Source organism: Candoia aspera, chromosome 1 (assembly GCF_035149785.1).
Source record: "Candoia aspera isolate rCanAsp1 chromosome 1, rCanAsp1.hap2, whole genome shotgun sequence".
NCBI lineage: Eukaryota > Metazoa > Chordata > Lepidosauria > Squamata > Boidae > Candoia > Candoia aspera.
Genome location: NC_086153.1, coordinates 239,484,674 through 239,505,354, shown reverse-complemented (window position 1 = coordinate 239,505,354; position 20,681 = coordinate 239,484,674). Strand labels below are relative to the sequence as shown.

Genomic DNA, 20,681 nt, shown 5'->3' with positions numbered 1-20,681 from the left:
CATTACCAAAGTATACAAATTCAGATTTTTGCTATCACAATCCTTCACTCCATTTTCCCTGTGTAACTCAACTAATTTTGATATAGTACATTCACTTTCAGATCCATACTTTTTGTTACACCAACAACACAGCTTTATTTACATTTAAAAGTATACATATTCATGTCTACAGTGAACATGATTCTACCATCACCTCAAGGATTCCTTATATATTGGTCCATAAATAGCTTAAACAACTATGGGGACACAACACATCTTTGATTTATTCACTGCTCAATGTTGAATCATTTGCTAAACATTGCATTTATTCTCACACGTGGTTTACTTCCACCATCTACCATACTTACTGCATTCAGCAACCCACTTTCAAGTCCATATTCACATAAAACATTCCATTATTATATTTATAAGCCTATTTGCTATATGCTTTTTCTAAATCAACAAATGTATAATACATTTTCTTTTGCATATTCATACATTTCATTTGATCTGCTAAAGGACAAAAATCTAGTCTACTCCTAGAATAAAGACAAAGTCAACTTCCCAAATTTTGCTCATTATTTCTCAGTCAGAATTCTGCCAAACACCTTCCCAAGCACACTTAAAAAACTGATCCTCCTGTAGGCTTTGCATTCACTCTTCCCATCTTTCCCTTTGTATGGGAAAGAGCTCATAAACATATTAAATAAATTTCATATTCCATAAGCAATCACACTTACTCTCAAACTTTGCTCCAATTATACTATCTGCAACTGCAGCTTTGCCAGTTTTCAACACTTTCAAAGGGTTTACTTCATTTTCCTTAAATTTTTTATTGAACACCAACACTTAATAGCATTAATTTCCATTCCACTGTTCAACATCACCTTGATCACCTTGATTGACCAGACTGTTGCCGGACAGAGTCCTGCTGGTCACAACTCACTTTCCATTTGTCTCGAATCCTGGCTTTTCTTCTCCAGGTTCGGCCAAAGTCCTTGACTATTGGATCTTCCCATCTCTTTGGAGGTCGGCCAATAGGTCTTTTTACTTCTCTTGGATACCATTCAGCAACTGCTGTTGTCCAAGGTGTTCAACATATTCCCACAAAATCTTTAAAACACTCCTTCCAGCATTTCCTCATTTCAGTCTCATCCCAGAATATTTAATTGCTTGTATTTTTAATGCCATTCATTCTGCAGAATCTTCACCCACTTCCAAAACAATTCTTTATTTCCATCAAAATCAGTCTGTCTTTTTCTACCTCTTTTAATCTTAACTGTTCCTTGCTCTCTTTGCACATATTGTGTGTGTGTGTGTGTGTGTGTTAAAATTTTTCTCTATATACACATTATACAGTATCTTTCTCTCATGCTCAGTTTTGCAACATTCTCTTTATATGCATTTTTATAGCCTCTTTCTCAGGTGCATTTTTCCTCACAAGCTTTCACTTCATTGTCACCAAGCATCCTTTTTCCTATTTTCCATTAGCATCATTCCACGCACTTCTGTGACATTCTATTACACAATTCTTTTCGCTCAGTTCCAAGCAGCTTCTGCGTACTCTTTCCTTACCTCAATTTTCCATTAATTCAGTTGGGAGATTAATCTATCTGCTAATACTTATTCATATAGGATTTAGATTTTCTTCTCCTGCAGTTGTTCTCCTGTTACTCTCATTTCTTTCCTTTCTTTCTATTTCTTCCATGTCCACTTTTCCCCCACCATCTGCTCTTGACACTACCCAAAAAATGGTCTAATCTCACCTTCAGAACCTCTCACCACCATTGTATCCTTTACTAATTTTCTCCATCTTTCATCATAAACAACCAAATCAGTCATGCTTTTAGATTTATATTTATTCTTTCCCATCTGTACATATGAACAGATTAATGCTTAAACCACATGTTCAAAAGAGACTTTTCCTAAGCGGATGCACAACAACTGGTTCCTAATCTCCTTCATTCTTGGTCTCTGAATGACCCAGTGATTTATTCTGCGTTCTTATGTCTCATTCCCTTCCATTCACTCTTGTCACATACGGTGTAACACATCATGCTGACAAAGCGGTGCCTTGCATTACCCTGTAGCAAACCGTAGCTGCTCCTGCCTGGGAGAATACTCACCCAATGCTCTTCTTTATTCCTGCAAGTAAAGTAGGAGCAGAACCACTGTAACACAGGACCCTCAACCAAACTCACACAGACAGCCCAGAAAAAATATTCTGGTCAACAGTATTAAATGATAAATCAAGCCAGATGGACAGAGTCAGACCCCCTCTCTTCTTCTTCTGCAGGACACAGAGCTGATCCCAGTCCTGATTGAAGAACAAATATGGTAGGGAATATTGGTATCCTCCAAGAACATCAGGAGCTGATGTGTTAAACAGACGAATATTCAGAAACCACTAAATACCTTTTCAGGAGATGTGAACGTTTTTAGTATTTATCCTGAAAATAGGATATTTGGGGTGCTCAGTAATGTAGCCAACAATTTAAGTGGTTTAACGCTATGGATCTCCCTGGACCTAATTTTCAATCCTGTTTTTTACATGGATCAGCGCAACACTGTTAAGTAAGGCATATTCTTGCTCCAACTCCTCTCCTTCCATCCAACCTCCTCCTACAGCAAAAACATTTGGGCTCTAAAATTGCCAGCTTGTCAGGCAGTCGCTGTGTTCCAATGGCTCAGTTCACAGTGCCATCTACTGCTGCTGAATAAATTGTATGCAGGACACAGGAAGATGGATTACTTCCCAAAGGAAAGCAATCTGAGAGAGCGTTCACATAATTATTTCCTCCTAAATTCAAGCAACCCCCATCTGTCATAGAGAATAATAATGAAGAAATGGACAATATGACTTCCCCCACATTTTTTCTAGTTGTCATGGAATAAGGTTGACAGGGGCTATATGACAATACCACCCTGTTCCCACTTAATCTCCTCTTGCAGTATTAACCTTTTAAAGCAACCAAAGTCTACTCACCTGAGGAAGTAAATACCTGTGTGCACGTCCTCACATTTGAGACTGAGAAATTTTGAAGGAACGTGAGATGCGATTTTTCACTCCCAGCCCTCAAATCTCTTGTCTTTAGTTTTCAAGAATGAAAGCAATTGTATTCATTATGTGTATTGAACTAGAACATTTTGACTCACTTGTATTTTTCAAATATACAGTAAATATAAAATCTCCTGCAAATCTCTCCTCAGCATAGAATTGTTGAAGTAAAGACAAGGGAAAGTCCTATAGATGGATGGCTTCTCCAGTGGTCACTTCTGTCTCTTCACATGGGTGTCCAATGCATGAAGAAAGTTCCCTCAGTTCAATATTCTACTTTCATTTCAAAATGTTTGTGCTGTTATTACGAAACAAAGTATGTCCTGAGTTTTGAACTTACAACATTAAAATGACCTCTGTTCAGAAACTAGTGGTCTGCTGATATAAAAGCATCATAACTACTTTCCAGGAAGTAATATTTCCTGCTACTGTTTCAGTAAAGAAACATGCACATTCTTATTTTCAGTTTTTTTTTAAATCACTATATCTCAGAATATGCATGTATATCACATTTTAGCCTTCTGGTTTATAGGGAAGTAGCCAAAAAGTCCGTGACACTCAAATCCACCTTCCCAATTTGTAACCAGATTAACATGATAAAAATGGTCATTCTAAGACTGCGTAGCTTTGAGAAATAAATAAATTTAATTGAAAACCATCAATCCATCAACACCAGAGGTATTTCTCCTGTACTTTGATTCATCCAGCCCAATGGAATCCATGATGAGATGTAACTTTGCCATTCAACTAAAAGGACAGTAATTTAAAAAAAAAAATTTTTTTTTAAAATGAGCACACAGTGGTACATAGCACCTGGTGTTTCTCCCACTTACTTAACTCTAAGAAGTGATTTCAGAGGATTTAAGTGATGCCTCTCTATCACCACCCAGTGGTTATGTGCAAAAAGATGTCACTGAGTACACCCAAGAGTGAATTCTTTATCCATTCCACAGCTAGTGAGTTATTGGTTTTAGGATTAAACTACCCCCTACAGTTAAGCACAGACTGGATTGCCTCCACTTTTAGAGGCTTTTCCTGTCCCAGAGATTAAAGAGATCGACCCTGACATTTCAACATAAATCCTAATAAGGGCAGCAGACTGGCATGCCATCTTAAGTGATGCCCCAAAACAAAATCCTCCCACAATCTCCTATTTATTCCACTTCCTCTAAAGAGGAAAATAGTATAGTCCAGACAAGCTGCCTTGGTTAATATATTGTGAGCTTTACATATAATCTCATATACATTTCTTCTAGTCGGACAAAGGGCTACACATCATACACCACACTCTTCGATCAAAGCCAAATCCCAGGTAAATAAGGAAGTTTACATTATTGGAAACAAGGTCAATACTACAAATTTATCTAATCTGATTTGACATGAGATGAAGTGGTATTCTCCAAGAAATGGTAGGAAAGCAAGTTCCTGGCAGTTAGAAAATCTGGGCCACCTTTTCACATATCTAGCCAACCATCATGCTGGCCCAAAATACTTGTTTGCCTATCTGTCTGTTTATGTAAGTTTCATATTGAAGCAACGACTTCCACACAAGCAGAAGACTTTCCATATTCCCGTGGAGATGCACTGCATAATATTTTCATACAAATTTTTGCACCACATCTTTCTTGTGGGATATCTGGAAAGTAGGGCTGAGACAATATTAAGCAGCAATGCCAAATATTGACTTCATTACAGCAAGCTTCCAGGTTCAGTACTTTTTTGTAGCTACAAATATGGAAGGAAAGATGTAAAGAAGCCCTTCACTGCATCAGTGGGAATGGATACTAAGCCTAGTCCCTACCCAGAACAATAAAAAGCTATTAAGAAAGAAGCTTATAAATCTCCCCCCATCATTATTTCATTTTTTAAAAATTATACTATAGAGTGACAAAAAGTTGGAAGACTGTCTTTTTGGATGCACGGATGGATGGACAGACAGATAAACTGGTAGGTTATAATATACCAATGTTTCTCAACCTTGGCAACTTGAAGATGCTGGCTGGCAAATTCTGGGAGTTGAAATCCACACATCTTCAAGTTGCCAAGGTTGAGAAACAGTGTATTATACAGACTGGCTGGAAGCTTCGAATTTCAACCCTTTTACCAAGAAGCAAATGTTCGTTGTTTTGTTATTGCCACACACTTTGTAGTCAGGATCACTCAAAATATGTTCTCTAAATACATAATCTGTTTCTTCAGCCCCACTAAGATGGTGCTACAAATCAGTGTCTACAACTCACTCATGTTCGCTAAATTATATAATTAAGGCTGGTATAAACCAGAAAAATAGCAGTATTATACCCTATTTCACAATTTGTATTGCTTGACATTTTGACAGTTCATCTGGCTAATGTATATCGTATAAACATACTAGTGGAGTGAAATACTATTTGCTCAATCAAAAGAAATTAAAAGAGAGAGAAGGAGGGATGGAATAATAAATTTACATGAGGCTAAAGTGATATATTCTGAAAATAGGTTGGGTTTTTCCTCTCTAATGTTCCTTAGTGGTACCCGGCCCTTACTGGGGCAAGGTAAGAGTAAATAACTAATGAAGAATGGCAAGCAGTGTCTACTTCCCTATCATGACCCTGATGGGGACAGCAAGTGGCTCTATACAAGATCAAGAGAAATGCTACACAGAAACATGGAAAAAGTCCCTTCAAGTTCTTCAATGCGGTTTCACACACTACAGAGAAGCAACCACGGTTTTGCCACCAAATAATCACTGAACAGATAAAGATTGCCAAACCTGTCTTACAACTTAAATAAATGTTGACCTTTTAAGATACATTTTTAGTAACTTTACAAGTAAAAATACTGAGACAGAAACAACTATGTTAAACATACCCTAAAAATGGACCAATTTTTATTTGTTTTCAATCAATGGAGTCTATTGCCCTGTGGGAACTTGCCTTGGAAAGACTCCAAAAGTAATGAGTTTTACAGCATGTAGAGCTGTTGTTCAAAAAATACTTTCTAATGTCCCTGAGGTAGGCAGAACAATCTCTGCAGTTTGTCGAATTCCAGCCGCAACCTGCAAGGAGTGTCTCTGATGGAAATTTGGCATGCATTAATAACAAATATACAGTAGCACTACTAAGGCAATAGTACTACTAGAATTGATATAAATTATGCATTTCACAAGATGTTTCAAGGTATAAGTAGCACTCAAAGTAAAACAGGTTCATCCAGTCTAGGATGAGTACCACTAGTAATTTCAGATATCAAAATAATAATTGATACAATTATATCTGATCCTACTCTTGTGGAAACTGATAGGATCTTAAATGGAAAGACTTAGAACAGCAAATAGCAACAGACTTGAGGTATCCAGTGTGATGCCTAGTGGTGCCAATGCGCCTGCAGATAACTCCCAAGGTCTTTTTTCTCCTCCGAACTTTGCATTTTTAATTTTTTTTTAATGAGAAACTGGTATCTGCAAAGTCCTAGTTTCCAACATCACCTCTGTTTCAAAGAATGCCTCTGGATCCCCAATGAATTTTGTTAGAACAATGGATAGATGGAACCTAGTCATTGGTTTGGAAGTGTGCCCACCTGCCCAGAAAAAGGACAAAGCAAGGGGAGTAGGGAGCATCCTATGTGAGGAAGAGGGTTAGAGAGTTAGTCAACAATATTCCAGTAAATCAGTGCTTTTAAAGGACTATATTTCCCATGGAATTTGTGAGACAGTAAGACCATCATAACAGTCATTTTGGGGAAACACCTATAGCATGTCCTCAAAATTCCAAATAGGACCGCTACCCTCCAGAGTTTAGTCCTCCTGAGTTAGATGTACTACTGAAGCAATACATGTTGATCGCTGTTTTTGTTCCCACATAAGTATCTCTGTTAACAATTATCAGTGCAGCATTACTGGTGTCTTTGCATTTGTATTGCTAGCAACAGACTGGGTTAGCCATTTCAATTGGTGTTAAAACAGGAGAATCAACCATTCTTGAACCAGCAACCTTCTGATCTGCAGAAAGATTGGCACTGTATTGTTCCATTACAACCTTCCCCAACCTGATGTAACTCCCAGACTTTCTAGCAAAAGCCTGTTCTAGTCAATCTGACAGAATTACTGCTATGTTTTAAGGTTTGATAGCTTCTTTGAAATACTTTATGACTGAATGATAGGCTTGCAAGTCTTCGTAATAAAATAGTAACATGTTTGGCAAGGAGCAAAGTTAAGGAATGAAGAAAAAAGCATCAGTATTCTATTCTCCAAGTACAACATGACCTGAATCTCCAGGCAGACCACTGGTCTATTAACTACAGTGGCACTTAATATACCCAGGCTGGCCTGATTTTTTCTATCTTGACCACAGCCAACTTGGTCTCATCTTACCTGTCTGGCTATCTTTCCTGGTACCGCATCGTACTACACTTTCCTTAATTTGCTCTCTGCCAACCATCTCCTACAGCATATTTCTCCCCAGCTTTGGCCAGCAAAGATCTTCTTTGGGATTACTCTTGGCAGAAGATCTGTTAACCTTCTAGCCAACACTTGCTGGAGATCTCTGACACTACTCTATCTATCCATGCTTTAGCTATGCACAGCCCACCATTATAATGAGAATGTCCCCAAACTGAGAATTCCATTAATATGTTTTATTTTAAAGAAACTTAGCCTACCATTGACTGTAGACTTGAATACTCTCTACTTCTAAATCCAAAATCTCCTATATACCCCACGCAACCCTTAAATATACATCTAGTCATATGCACATGCAAACATATGCCTATGCACAAAGAAGTCAACTATGCCATACTTCTCCCCAACAAAACAATTTGCCCTGCCAATGTTAATGCTGATCTGAAAAATACATCAGACTTTATTCTATGCTTTGACTTATTTCTCCAGAGAAATCCAAAGCCTTGCTATATAAAGCATCGCTATATAACAAACAAAAACTAGAATCCGAAAGTAGAGTGTTCCCTGAAGATATGAAATTTTCATATTGTACAATACTGCAGAACAGCACCAGTTCTGGAGAAAATATGTATATTTTAAAAGAAAAGCAAATCTCCTAGCTATATATGATAGTTTTTATATGAAACCTGTTGACTGAAGTGTACACTAGGTGTACTCTGGGTACCCATCAATCCAAAATATTGTTCTGGGTATATATGTGTGTGTATGTATGTACGTAGATGTGGGAGTGTGGGGGTGTATATACATATACAGTATTATAAGGATGGATGGATTCATTCATTCACTCATTCACTCTACTTTCAATCATCTTCTACTTCTCTGTTTCCTTCCTGCACCACATGTTTCCTTTTGGATGCCTGACATTTCTTAGAACATAATCCGTATGAATGGCACTGACCATCTTCTAAAAATGTCTAGAAAATCACTAACCAACACTGAGTAAAACCATTTTCCATCATAACTGGTTAGAAATGTCTGCTTTCAGGTAACCTATCTTAGCTAAAAAAATAATCTGCAATCTGATAGGTATAATTCAAACAAAATGTCCATTCCATCACCTGTCACTTATCCCTGAGCCCAGCTACTTGACTTCATCTTTTCCTCTATTTCAGAAATATAAGGACACACACACACACCTCTCCCAATTCCTATTGGCAAATGCTTTTGGCCGTGCAAATTGTCAGCATGTGGGTGAAGTTGTTGTTTTAAAAAGGGGGGTAAATACAGGAGAAGCAAAGATGTGAGCCTTTGGAATACAAACATTGGAAATAGGCCAGTTTACAGAAATGGTTACTCCTGAATAGAATTAGTAAGCTAGCTAGAGCAAGATATAGGAATGGAAGGTCTACTGTCTTCCCTGAGTGACATAACTAGGTACAAAAGTATAAGTAGGCTTAAAATACTCTTTACTTTGAGTGAATAAGAGATGCATGGTGGGCATAAGTGAATATATGGCACTATGAGAATATGACATTACTCCTAGATTCTTCTAGGACAAAGCTCAGTTCAACTCATTTGTTTATGGTCCACGACCAATCATAAAAATACATGATATACCAAAGACAGATAGATAACAACCTGAAACAGTTAATAGTGTAGAAACAAAGGCACCAAACACCTTCTATAAGTCATACCTATTAACAAAAAATTTGGAACCTTGTTGGAGATATTTGGGAATTGGTCACATCAAAGGAGAACTGTAACCTCATGAGCATAAGAACAGTTAAATTTTACAGCAGTTCCTAATAAGAGATCGTTCACCTTTGGGATACAATGGGCACTTCACCAGTACATGTGATACAGAATCAATCTCCATTTCAGAACATAGACAAGTGCAATTTTTGTAAGGGAGGCCAGTGTGTCTGCCCGTTGTCACCCTAATGGGTAGTGCACTATCACTGGGCCAAAGAGAGAAGTCTCCTGTGTGGAACACGTAAAATGTTTAAAAAATTATCTAGGAATAGTCCAGGAGGAGAAGGAATTTGCACTGTAATGGAGATGGAAGCTGTGCACTGAGCTTGCACTAGATTCCTAAATATTGCTAAAGAACATTAGCCCACCAAAGTAATAAAACATATATCTAGTTCCTAAAAAGATAAAATTATGAAATAGAATTTTTTTCATACACAGTATACTTCAAATATGGATTAATATTACAAGTAATTTCTTGTATGTTCTAACCTTGGGTTACAGGCATCTAACCACACCATACCTTTCTGCCCAAGGGTTTGAGAAAAAGCAGATATATCAAAGAGATATTAAGTCTAGCTCTCATTTTCAAGAAATACCACAATAGCATTTCTATTGTTAATTTTAAAAAAAGTTTATAGCATTCCCATTCTAAGTATTACAAGCAGTAAAAAGACATGCCTTCTCTGCAGTGTAGGATTAGTGGAAGAATTTCAGAGAATATCCTGTAAGCCTCTTCTGGGCATTAATTTTAAAGGAAGGCTATCTTAATTTTTTTCTCCATATACATTTCAACTGGTTGACTGAGCTATATATTCAGTAAGAGAAGGAGAATAGCTGTTGGGCGAAAAGGTCAAGAAAACCATATTCTCTCTCTTTTCAAGAAACTTTGGAATAAGTGGGCTATATACTAGGACCCTAGCTGTGTAAGAGAATTGGGAGCTGGAAAACTGTCTGATATTTTCTTTCAGCTTATCTAGAGGTTAAATTTACCTCCCTTCCTTGTGTTTCAAAAAATCTATTAACAAATGAATACATCCTTACTGAGGAACACACACACAGAAACAAAAGAGGAAACTATATTGGGGGGGAAAAAAGTGGGGATGCTGGGTCAAACTGAGCCTGACCCTTTTTGAGTAGCTAGCAACCCCACCACATTCCCTCCCCTCTCAACAACATCACAGCTGTTGCTTTTTCTCTCCCCCCGACCCCCCAACCTCATTTGTATCTGCTTCAAATGTCTGTTCATGTCAAAAAGAAGAAAGAGAACCTGGGTTAGTTTTCTAAGCAAACATCACTATAGGCCCTGTTTAGGCCCTGCCAATTTCTCAATCATAACATTTTTATTCTTTAACCAAATTATGAGCATTTGTGATGAGGGCTAGCATAAGATGTCTTTACCTTTGCTTCATGAAAAGAAAAAGCTCTGAAAGAATGCTATATCTGCTCAAATAAACTGCACCTTTTAGCACCTTCTAAAGTAAATTTACCTATGTTTTTCTATTTTTATACAAAAAATATGCTACACAATTATCTTAAGAAGTGAATTGTGTATTCCATGGCCAAAATTAATTAATATGCAATTAAAATAACAGCAACATAATTCCAATTGCTTTTAAAAAAAACTAGTATATTCTCCTATAATGTCTTCAAACAGAAGCTGGAAAGCCATCTGTTTGGGTTTCTTTAATTTGGATTTCAGCACTGAGAAGGGGATTGGGCTGTATGGCCCCCTTTCAACTCTATGAATCTACAAGTCTGTTTTTTTAAAAAGGTTCATCAAGACTAGTCAATGATTTTCCACCAACACAATATTTTCCTACCAGAAATTGAATGAATAGCACAGAAACAAAGTCACTTTCAATTCAGGATGTTCAAATACACTTTGGGGATAAAGGAATATGACACTTGATCACAGGACTGGAAGTTACTTACCAGGATGTGCAGTTCACATTTTGCCCAGTAAGTCTACTTCTGTGCTGTAAAGGCTCTTCTTACTGCAGAAAATCAGGTACTAGCCTGCTAATCGCTTGAATTCCATCTGCAGTATCACTAATATTGATGACACTATCAGGCACAAGGGCACAGCTTATCTTCATATGCGCTCCCACAATGTACACATTGATTCAGATTATTCCTGGTCACCACAGAAGAGCATCATCTTGTGGCTTTCATGCCAAGAACCATCTTTAAAACAGACTATGCAAATCTGAGATTAGCTACATGATCCCACACAGCAATTAACAACACATTTGAGGCTTGAGCAGGGGCACAAATTCATATAGAACAAGAAATGCAATGAATTCCCAGCCTGCTTAACAGTATCTGAACATGCATGCAGGTTAACAAGAGTGATGAAGAACACAGAAAAACAGAACAAGTGAAACACCAATATTTTCTTGGTCCCTACTAACTCAAGCAACTTGGATAGGAAAAGCCAGACTGGTTCTACCAATACGCAGAGCACAGGGGCAAATGGATGTGGCAGAACTCTGGACTGTACCACTCCAGGCTAAAGGTTGGGATTCCATCTTTTAAAATGCTCCTTCCCATAAAAAGCTGCCTGCATGCAACAAGCAAGCTCATGTGCCAATTTCCTGCTGATGTGTTGGCATTCTCTATGAATGACTCTTTCTCACTCATGTGGCAAAGCATTCAAAGACATGAGATCCACACCCACAGCCTCAAATGGTGTCATCCAAAATTGTGTCACTTCTGTCTACAACTTCAGCGTGCATGATGTAGGGAGCCTACACCAGCTCCCATTTTCCCCATTAAGTGCTGCCCAAAAGTTTGAGAGGAAAACTATCTCCAGACTTGTTGAGATACCCAGGGCTAAATAAACCCATGCACAGATGATACATACTCACCCAGAAGAGCAAGTTGAAGACAAACATGAGGTACTTAATGCACTGCAGGCAGTTGTGAGCCATGCTGCACCTCTTCAGTTCTAGAAGAAAAATAAAGGAGAGATCCAAGTAAAAGACCACATACTTGTTCCCCTTGGGGGATGTGTACTTAGCCTTGGTGGCCTTAGGGCCCGGGTTGGTATGGAATCCAAAAAAAGAGTTACTTGCGGCTCCAAATTGGCCGCCGTACATGCTGCTGTAGCGACGGAAGGCGCCATTGGGAAAACTGTAATCCTTGCTGTCCACTGAAGGGCTCCTGTGGTAAGTTGATTCATCGGTGCTAGATCTGCGCATGGTGACGTCAAAAGTGTTCCACAGTTAGTACTGAGAAGAATCTTTGCAGTTTTATTTTATTGGTAGGGACAGGCTTTCAACAATTTCCTTGTTTGGCTCCCCCCTAATGTTTTCTGCCAGCTGTTCTTTTGCCTGCCATGATTCTGTCAAGGAATAAAGTGAGCTATAGAAGCAGCCCGTTGGCTAACCGAAGCCTGCTCAGCCAGGAGTTAGGAAACCCCTGCGCTTACTTGTTGAGAAGTCTTTCCTGCTCAGAAAACATTGTCTTTGGTGCCACGAGCTCCCCCTCCCCACAATCAAAAGCGGGGGGGGGGGGAGAGAGAAACACCCAGAAAGAGAAATGGTTTGGTTTGGTTTTGAAAAGGAGACCAGCAGCCTTGCTTATTATCCCAAGTGCCATATAAAACCTTGAATCCACATTGCCCCTAAAAAGACACGAAAACAGTAAACCAGGGACGTTGCACAGAAATGAGGCTAAGATCAGAGATTATCCAAACAGCAAGCAGCTCTCCTGCCCTGCTCCTCTTGGTCACACCGCGCTGCCCGGAGATGGCTCAGCTCACTTTAAACGGTTCCACGTCTCCCCTCAGACAGAGGAAGCCCAGGGCAGTGGGAAAGAGCGGACGGTGCTTCCTTCACCGCGCTGTCCCTCTCTTGAGATTGCAATCCAGTCATGCTCCCTCGCCGTGCTATTAACCCGGTCACAGCGCTCCAGCCTGTCCTTGCATCTGAAGTGGGAGGCAGAGGGAAAAACGCTCGCCTTACCGCACCTCATGAATGCCTGCTCAGCACTCTCTCCAGCTCAAGCCCCCTCCCCCAGCCAATCAAATGTACTCTCATGCTCCCCTATTCCTCCCCTTCCACATCCCCACCTTCTTTAAAATAAAACCCTCCCCTTAGCCTCCTCACAGCAAATCCAACATGAGCTGCTTTTAACCAATCAGGCTACAGGTGGGGAAGCTACCTAAGCTTTAACCCAGAGGTAACCGCATTCTCCATCCATCCTGGGCACAGTGGTACAGGGGAAGCAAGGTTTTTTTTTTTTAATCATCCCAGCTGACAATGGTTCCTTGGATTTATAGCCCCTTCAGAAGAGGCTACAGAATTGATGGCTGTTCTAAGGGTAATTGCTCCTAAAAGCAGGGAGCAAATGAATCTCCTGCAAGATGTTGGTTTGGGGCTGAGAGATTCCTAAGTTTTCTTGGATATGTTTTTTGCACTCTTGCCTGAGATGTCTGCACTGACATTGTGGACAGTTTCCTGTTTCACTTTTGCATACATCTCAGCTGACACAACATTCACTTGATCTCAAAACTTGGGTCCCTCCCCCCACCCAGCAGATTCCAAGTACTCCCCATTCAGTGCTTCTGTACCCAATCAAGAGTCCTATAAATTGTTTCTGGAAAGGGCAGGTATCTTCCCCTTTGCATCAGGGGCACCCCATCTTGATATATGGGGTATAATGATTAAAACATTGAATTAAGCCTAGGGAGACCCACGTTCCCATCCCCATTCAGCTATGAAGTCACAAGGAAACCGTATGCCAGTTATTCTTGCTCAATTTAGCATAAATTGGGGGGGGGAGTGGAGGGGAGTACCTGGAGAAAGGTCAGGTCATCAGTGTATTGAATCAATAAAATGACAATTGGAATGCTAAGGTTAATCCAACCACCCAAGGTGATCCAACCCCAATCTCCATTGGCCAGTACTAAGGTCAATGGCAAGTGCATTGAGAAGTTCTAATAAAGCAAATACTGTAGGTGTTTTTGTGCATTTATATATGGAAGAATAAATATTTCTGCCACTTACTGCCTTGGGTAGCCTCTGCATCAGATTATAGAACCTTCATTCTTGCTATTGTGAGGATCTACTTTCTCTGCTACCTCATGCAGCAAGTCATAGTGATTGTTCACACATTTTTGAAAGGAAAGATTATAGTCACAGCAATGCTGAGAATCTCTGGAGCTGGAATATCAGGCAACAATCTGCTGCCTGCCACAACAGGATATATTGTTCAGTCTTCCCATTTCATAACAAATACTGCTACTCTTAGTGCTCTGATGAACTCTAGTATTCTCTTGCAGCCCTCCTCACCCAGCTCCACAAATTGCATTGAATTACATCTCCCTAGCCAGCCAATATGGGAGCTGTAATCCAAACCTTGTAGAGGATGCCATGTTGGGAAAGCCGAATTAAGATTTTCATTCAGAAATTGAAGCACACTAGAACATTTGAGAGTTGCCATGGAGTAGAGCATCGGAAAGCAGTACAAGTGAAGCAAAACTATAGGAAGTTAAAAATGGAAACATACCGTACATACACTAGAAAACACACCAGTAATTGAATGGACTCCCCTTTCCCTGCACCCCTCTACGCATACACCTTTCAAAATTTGCTGTGAAGGTCCGAGGAAAGCTATGCCACAAGACTTGCAGGGCGCACAGAACAGATAAGCACTCAGAAGCTTCCTTTGGTGAGCAGAAGTAGGTGTGCCTCAGCTGAGGGAACCCACAATTTGCTCCGAATTTTTAAATCTGTGAACCTCTGGAGTTGGCAGCAGCACAAATAGTGTTCTGCACCCACTTCTCTGCCCATGACGTTGTCAGAAGAAGATTTCCCCTCTGCTTTGCTTACTTCAGTGCACAACATTCACTAACGGGTATGCACGTACATCACAAGCATATGTTTTTCATCTGACTTTGGCCCACCACCTTCAGGCAGAAAACGGTGATTCAATTTACAAAGACTTTCTTTCTTTCAGATGGGGAGGATTCAGATAAGATTCCAAGGATAGCAGCCTGGTAGAAAGTGCCACTGGGCTTACACAGCTCAAAGTCCCAATGGAAGCTGCAGCCACTCAGGAACAAGAATTACTTACGTAACACACACAGCTTATGAAATGTATCATCATCAGAAGGAAGAGGTGACTGTTAGCAATTTAAGCACTTTGCTGCAGAAAGTTAATACTGAATACAAAAGGTGTTTTTCTGCCTAAATCATCTTTTTGGGGAAACGTACGTCAGGAACACCATTCAATTAAACAGTAAAGAGAAAAACTAGAATTGATGATGTTGCAAGCCGACTCTGCAAGGTCACCTCTGCGAGCCATCCACTTACTTGAACTACAGAAAATGTACAAACATGACAGGCTATAATCTCTTTTCTCTTTCTCTAAGCCATATGGGCTTAACAAACACAAGCATCCGCAGTGATTCTAGTTCTAATGCCATTCTTAATTGTACATGCAGAATAAAAGAGCATCGAGAAAGTTCTTTATTAAGCCTTTTGCTTGTGGCAGTTCAGCCAAATAATGCTAGTGAAAAGTTCCTCTGTGGCCTCTAGCTGCATTTGAATACAAAATGCAACTATATAAATGGATGCCTTTTCATGGGTATCTTGCTTCCCGTGCATGTCAGAAAGTTAGCCTGCAGTACGTGGCCTTATGCTGTGACATAAATTTCACCCCTAGCCCTTGGGCAATCACCATTCTTGGGCTAATCTGCCCAGTGAAGTTGTTGCAAGTGTAAGGCAGAGGGGATAGGATGTATCCTCTGAGCTTGTTAAGAGAAAGAATGGGGGGGGGGGGAAATCAAATTTCCCACCATATTTTGGGAGGGAAGCATTCTTGCTTATGTAGAATTCTCCCTATATTATTTAACAATCCATTGGTTCTGGGATTGCATCTTTGAAAAGAAAAATGTTGACAGTGTCTTTAGAAACCTTGTTTAAGTCAGACATAAAGAGGATTATTACTTCTAATGAGGAAGAACAGCCTTTGTAAAGTCTATATTAAAGAAGCAAACATCACTCCCTCATACAAATCATAATGATAAAGAGAACAAAGGATCAGAAAAGCAGGTCATATTTGAAATACAACAGATCTAAATAAACAAATTAATAAATTGAAATTTAAAAATGCGATGAAAGCCATTTTTTGCTCAAACGAATCTCTTTGTCAAATATTTCCATATTTTGGCTGGCAGTTACGATGCTGATGCAATTTATATGCTGGCTAATATGCATGCAGATGCATGCCCTGATCTGGAAGGCTCTGCTGAAGTTCAAAGCATCAGCGATTCAAGCATAGACAGAGCATACAAGTGCTACCACTGCCTAGGACAAAGCATTCAATCAAGCACAAAAATCAGTGTTAACTCCCCAAAGGTATGGTACCTTGAGATGGCAGCCATTTCCAAGGAATCTTAAAAGCAGAGGTTTAAAGGGGAGGGAGGTATTTCAAACAAGACTAGAGTAGCTCGTAAAAGAAATAACATGCTGGTGCACAGTTTTTATTGTCTATCCCATACTCCCTCTAAAACAATCTGATTCAAAATGAACTGTGTTTCTTCTAAATGGGGGGGGGGGGAGGACAGAGGAGAGAGAAAAGAGAGTTTAGATTTCAAGTGCGACACATGTAAAGCAGGTAAATTGCTAACTTAAGGTGAGTCAGGATATTTGCACACAAGTGACACTGAAATACTCTTCTCTCTCCTTGCTTTTACTCACTTACTCTTTCTCTCTGAAAAACTGACAAACCACTGGTACAAAAGATGTTTAATGAATCCCCAAACCCTGCTACAAAACGAAAAAGCTTGCCTTCATGTATGTGAATTGTGCACTAGCATATTATTTCTTTTATCACTTACTCTTTAATCCAAATCTTCTCCCACAGATACTTTTTTGCTTGTAAGATTGCATCTTTCTTCCATCACACTTCTGCATGACACTCAAATAATAAGTTCTGTGCTACTTCTACTTAATGCCCTCTTGCAGCTGTGAAAAAGCTGTTTGCTTTCTGTCAGGAAAGCTACAACTGAGGTTAATATGAATGCAATCTACCTACTTATAGCAGTTCATCAGAAATGCTTCCCAAAAAACAAGTTTTTAAAAATGCATTTTCACTTTGTGGCCTTTATGAAGTAAAGCAAATACAGTTTGCACAGAAATGGTCTATTTATTTAACATGTTAGATTTCTTGGAGCATATGCTCTCCAAGCAGGATGTATATGTACAGAAATCCATGGAAGTCTGCATGTAGATGCTTGTACATCCTGAGATGCAAACTAAAGCATTCTTTAAGAGAGGAACCAACTTTTCTTTCATATAGGAAGCTCCAGAGATGTCCAGCAGAAAAAGAATTCCAGCTATGAGAAGATGGGATGACTTGACCAACTAAGACTACAAACAGACTAAGACTGAATCAAAGGAAGACAGACAATCTCTGATTCCATGAGCTTTCCATATACTCTTCTAAAAGGAAGTTGGTGCCTACTTTGAGGTTTCTCCCAGACTCACAACTCCTGCCGGAACAGCAGATAGAAGCTGTGACCAGAGGAGAAGAGCAGGTTAGAAATAATAATCCAATTCTTTGTATATATGAGGGAGATAAGAATCTATGTGTTTTGCCATGGAACTAAGCTCTCTTGTAGAATTGGAAAAGGTTAGATATACATGTGACAGATATGCCTGCTTTCAGAAACTGAAAACAGAGGAGGGCTCAAGCAGCCTCTGGCTTTTGGGACCTCTTTGTTGGTCTGCCAGCCATGTGAAACTGACACCAGCCCCCAGAGGGCAATGCAATACTATATCCCACTTAAAAGTGCTATGGTTAGCTAAAATGGCAACCAAATGTTTTTTCTAGTGATAGAGAAAGCCAAAATAACGTGTGCAACAGCAGAACTATCAAACTTGCATTCCAAACAGTATGTGTTGTAAAAATAAGCACCAAACCTTCTTTGTATATACAATTTTCATCAATCAGATCTCGTTCCGGATCAGGAAAATACATCTCTGCGGTTTCATATACAAGATAATTTTTGCAGTGCAGTGGGGATGAATATCCCTTTTGGAGCAACACACTTGGCCTCTGAGTGGCATATGGGGTGGCTACTGCAAGAGAACAAAATTATGCCCAAACCCCCTAATTTAAATAAATATAAATTTTATATTAATTAAATAAGTTAACGTGCTTATGCCCCCCATGTCCCTCTTAGGTCACTGAAATGAGAGAAAGAAATACACTTAACAATTTTACAGTAAATTTGGAAGGGGCTACATGGCATTCTGCTTCAACAGGTAGCAGCAGGCTTTGGCTGGGAAGCTAAGCAGGGTCAGCCTTTGGTAGTATTTGGATGAGAGATCACAGGGGTGTTGTCCAGACTGGAAACTTGAGAAGCCATCCTGGAAAAGGCAATAGCACACCATTTCCATATAATGCCTAGAAAACTGATTGATTCAAAGATAACTTTTTTTTCCCATTCTGAGGATGCACCCAAGGGTTGGGTGACAAATAAATGTTCCTGTTAGTAGTACTTCTGTTGCTATAAACTGGTGAATCCAAAGGCCATTTCCATCCATTTATTCAGCACTTTTAACATTTTATTACTTTAACTGAATGTATGAGCTCTCTTCTCTTATTCACAGTTTTCTATTTGAAATATAAATGTCTTGTGTTCCAATCTTTCCCTTCTTCAACCCATCCTGCCCTGTCCCTTAAAAAATGATAGTCCCTCTTTAAATGCCTTTTCACTCTCCCAAAGGTAAGCCTTAGGAAACTCAAATCTCATAAGAGCCTCTTAATTAAATAAGCACATGGATGAAAACACTAAAATGAAGGAGATAATGAGGTGGGGAGAAAGAGAAAGAAAGACTGAGATTGAGAGATCGATTTTCTGACAAATCTCCCTCTTTCCTTCAGCTGTTCCAGATAAGTATGGGGGCATCCATCCTCTACATTTAATGTTTAGGTTTTATGATTGTGTAGTTTTATTTTGTGTTGCTGTATACCTCCCTGCTGGAAATTGGGCCAATTACAAGCATTGTAAGCAAATGTTTAAAAGAATACTTTCTCAATCATCAAGGCGTCTGAGGAAGCCTCACTAAATGTTAATGGAAAAATGTTGTGAGCAATATGCTGAAAATATGAAATAACGAACAGGCATACTTCAATTAACCCTAAAGTCTGTAAGTGGAAGCAGGTGACCCACTTTTTCCTTAGGCTACAGTGTGGCTTTTTCTGGCTTAGTGCATTCAGCCACCTGGTAACAACCAAGCTCACAGAAGCAAATCCTCTTTTAGCTGTTCAACTTTGGCAGAAAGAAGAGCTATCCTTTCCTCCTTCAGAATAGGTGATGGATTTCAGACGTTAACTCAGACGTCCTACAGTCTCTGGGTGCATCCCGCATTAAGAATGAATGCATCAGTGAAGCTGCATTCAAGCGGATCTGAACTCCGCTTGTGACTCATCCTGGCACATCCAGGCAGTTCTCCTGGCATGATACAGAAGTGCTTTGCCAATGGGCCCACCTGACATTTTGGGGGCATGTCATGAGTGCTGGTGGCTGCCACACAGAGATGAATTCAGCTATAAAACTCCAATTTAACAGAAAGCACCTTGGTTGTTCCCTGACACCCTCTCTAGCCCCCCAGGATGCTTATAATTAATCCCCACATAACCCTTGTCTTTCCTCTCATCAGCTTGCAGTCAAAGCACCCATTAACTACTGTTATTTTACGAAAGCAACATGAAGCCATGGTGGAACCCAAGCATTTCTTGGAACTAAAAGGCGATTCTGGAGGCGGGCACTCCGTTTCTCTTTCTCTTTTGTTTAAAACTAGAACAGTATTTTAAAGATTTAAAAAGCAGAGTAGGACAGGGCTTGTGGTAGAGGCCACTCTGGGAACCCAAACCTTACAGTCTTTGGGAGAAGCAAGAGTAGCAGCTGCTGCTATCACCAAGCATACCTTGGCAACTGCCCCCCTCAAGCTGTTGTGGAATGGCCCCTTTCAGGGGAGGGCTGCAACAGGTGGTGCCCTCCCAATATCTTTGTGGCCCCCCAGAGTGCCCCAGAATAGTTTGGCCCTGCTTGCATTTTTTCAAAATGGGATGAATAAGGAGTAAAGGAAATGTTTAGGTCTTGCTGAAGCTTAAGGCCCCCTCTCTACTCCTTGGCTTGCCCCCTCCAAGCCAAAACAGATTCTGGCACGAGCACATCCCTTGACATGCTGTGCAAGATGCAGCGTAGCCCTCAGGGTAATGGAAGTTGACATCCCTCACTTTAAAGGAACAGCATCAGCAGCCTTCATTCCTTGGTCTCACAGTTAAATAAGTAAAGCTTCCTATAAAGTCAAGCTCGATTCCTGTGACTTCATGGACAAGTTAAAGTCATTTTCCTGGCAACAGGATGAAAGTAGCTTTCTACTGTCTTCTTTCAAGATGTTTTTTGGATTCCCAGTCCAGCCTACAACCCAACAACCCCTTGGTCTCACATCCAAATTCTAACCAGCCCAACTCTTCTTAGCTCCAGAGCCCAGA

General features: G+C 39.9%; 1 protein-coding gene across 1 annotated transcript in view; it reads right to left on the bottom strand.

Annotated features, from left to right (window-relative positions):
- Window positions 1–12,367, bottom strand: part of TSPAN4 (tetraspanin 4) — a 271,022-nt gene extending 258,655 nt beyond the window's left edge. Inside the window, exon 1 of the mRNA XM_063289315.1 lies at window positions 12,035–12,367. Coding sequence (XP_063145385.1) covers window positions 12,035–12,367 — 333 coding nt within the window. The remainder of the gene's footprint in view (window positions 1–12,034) is intronic.
- Window positions 12,368–20,681: the final 8,314 nt, after the last annotated feature.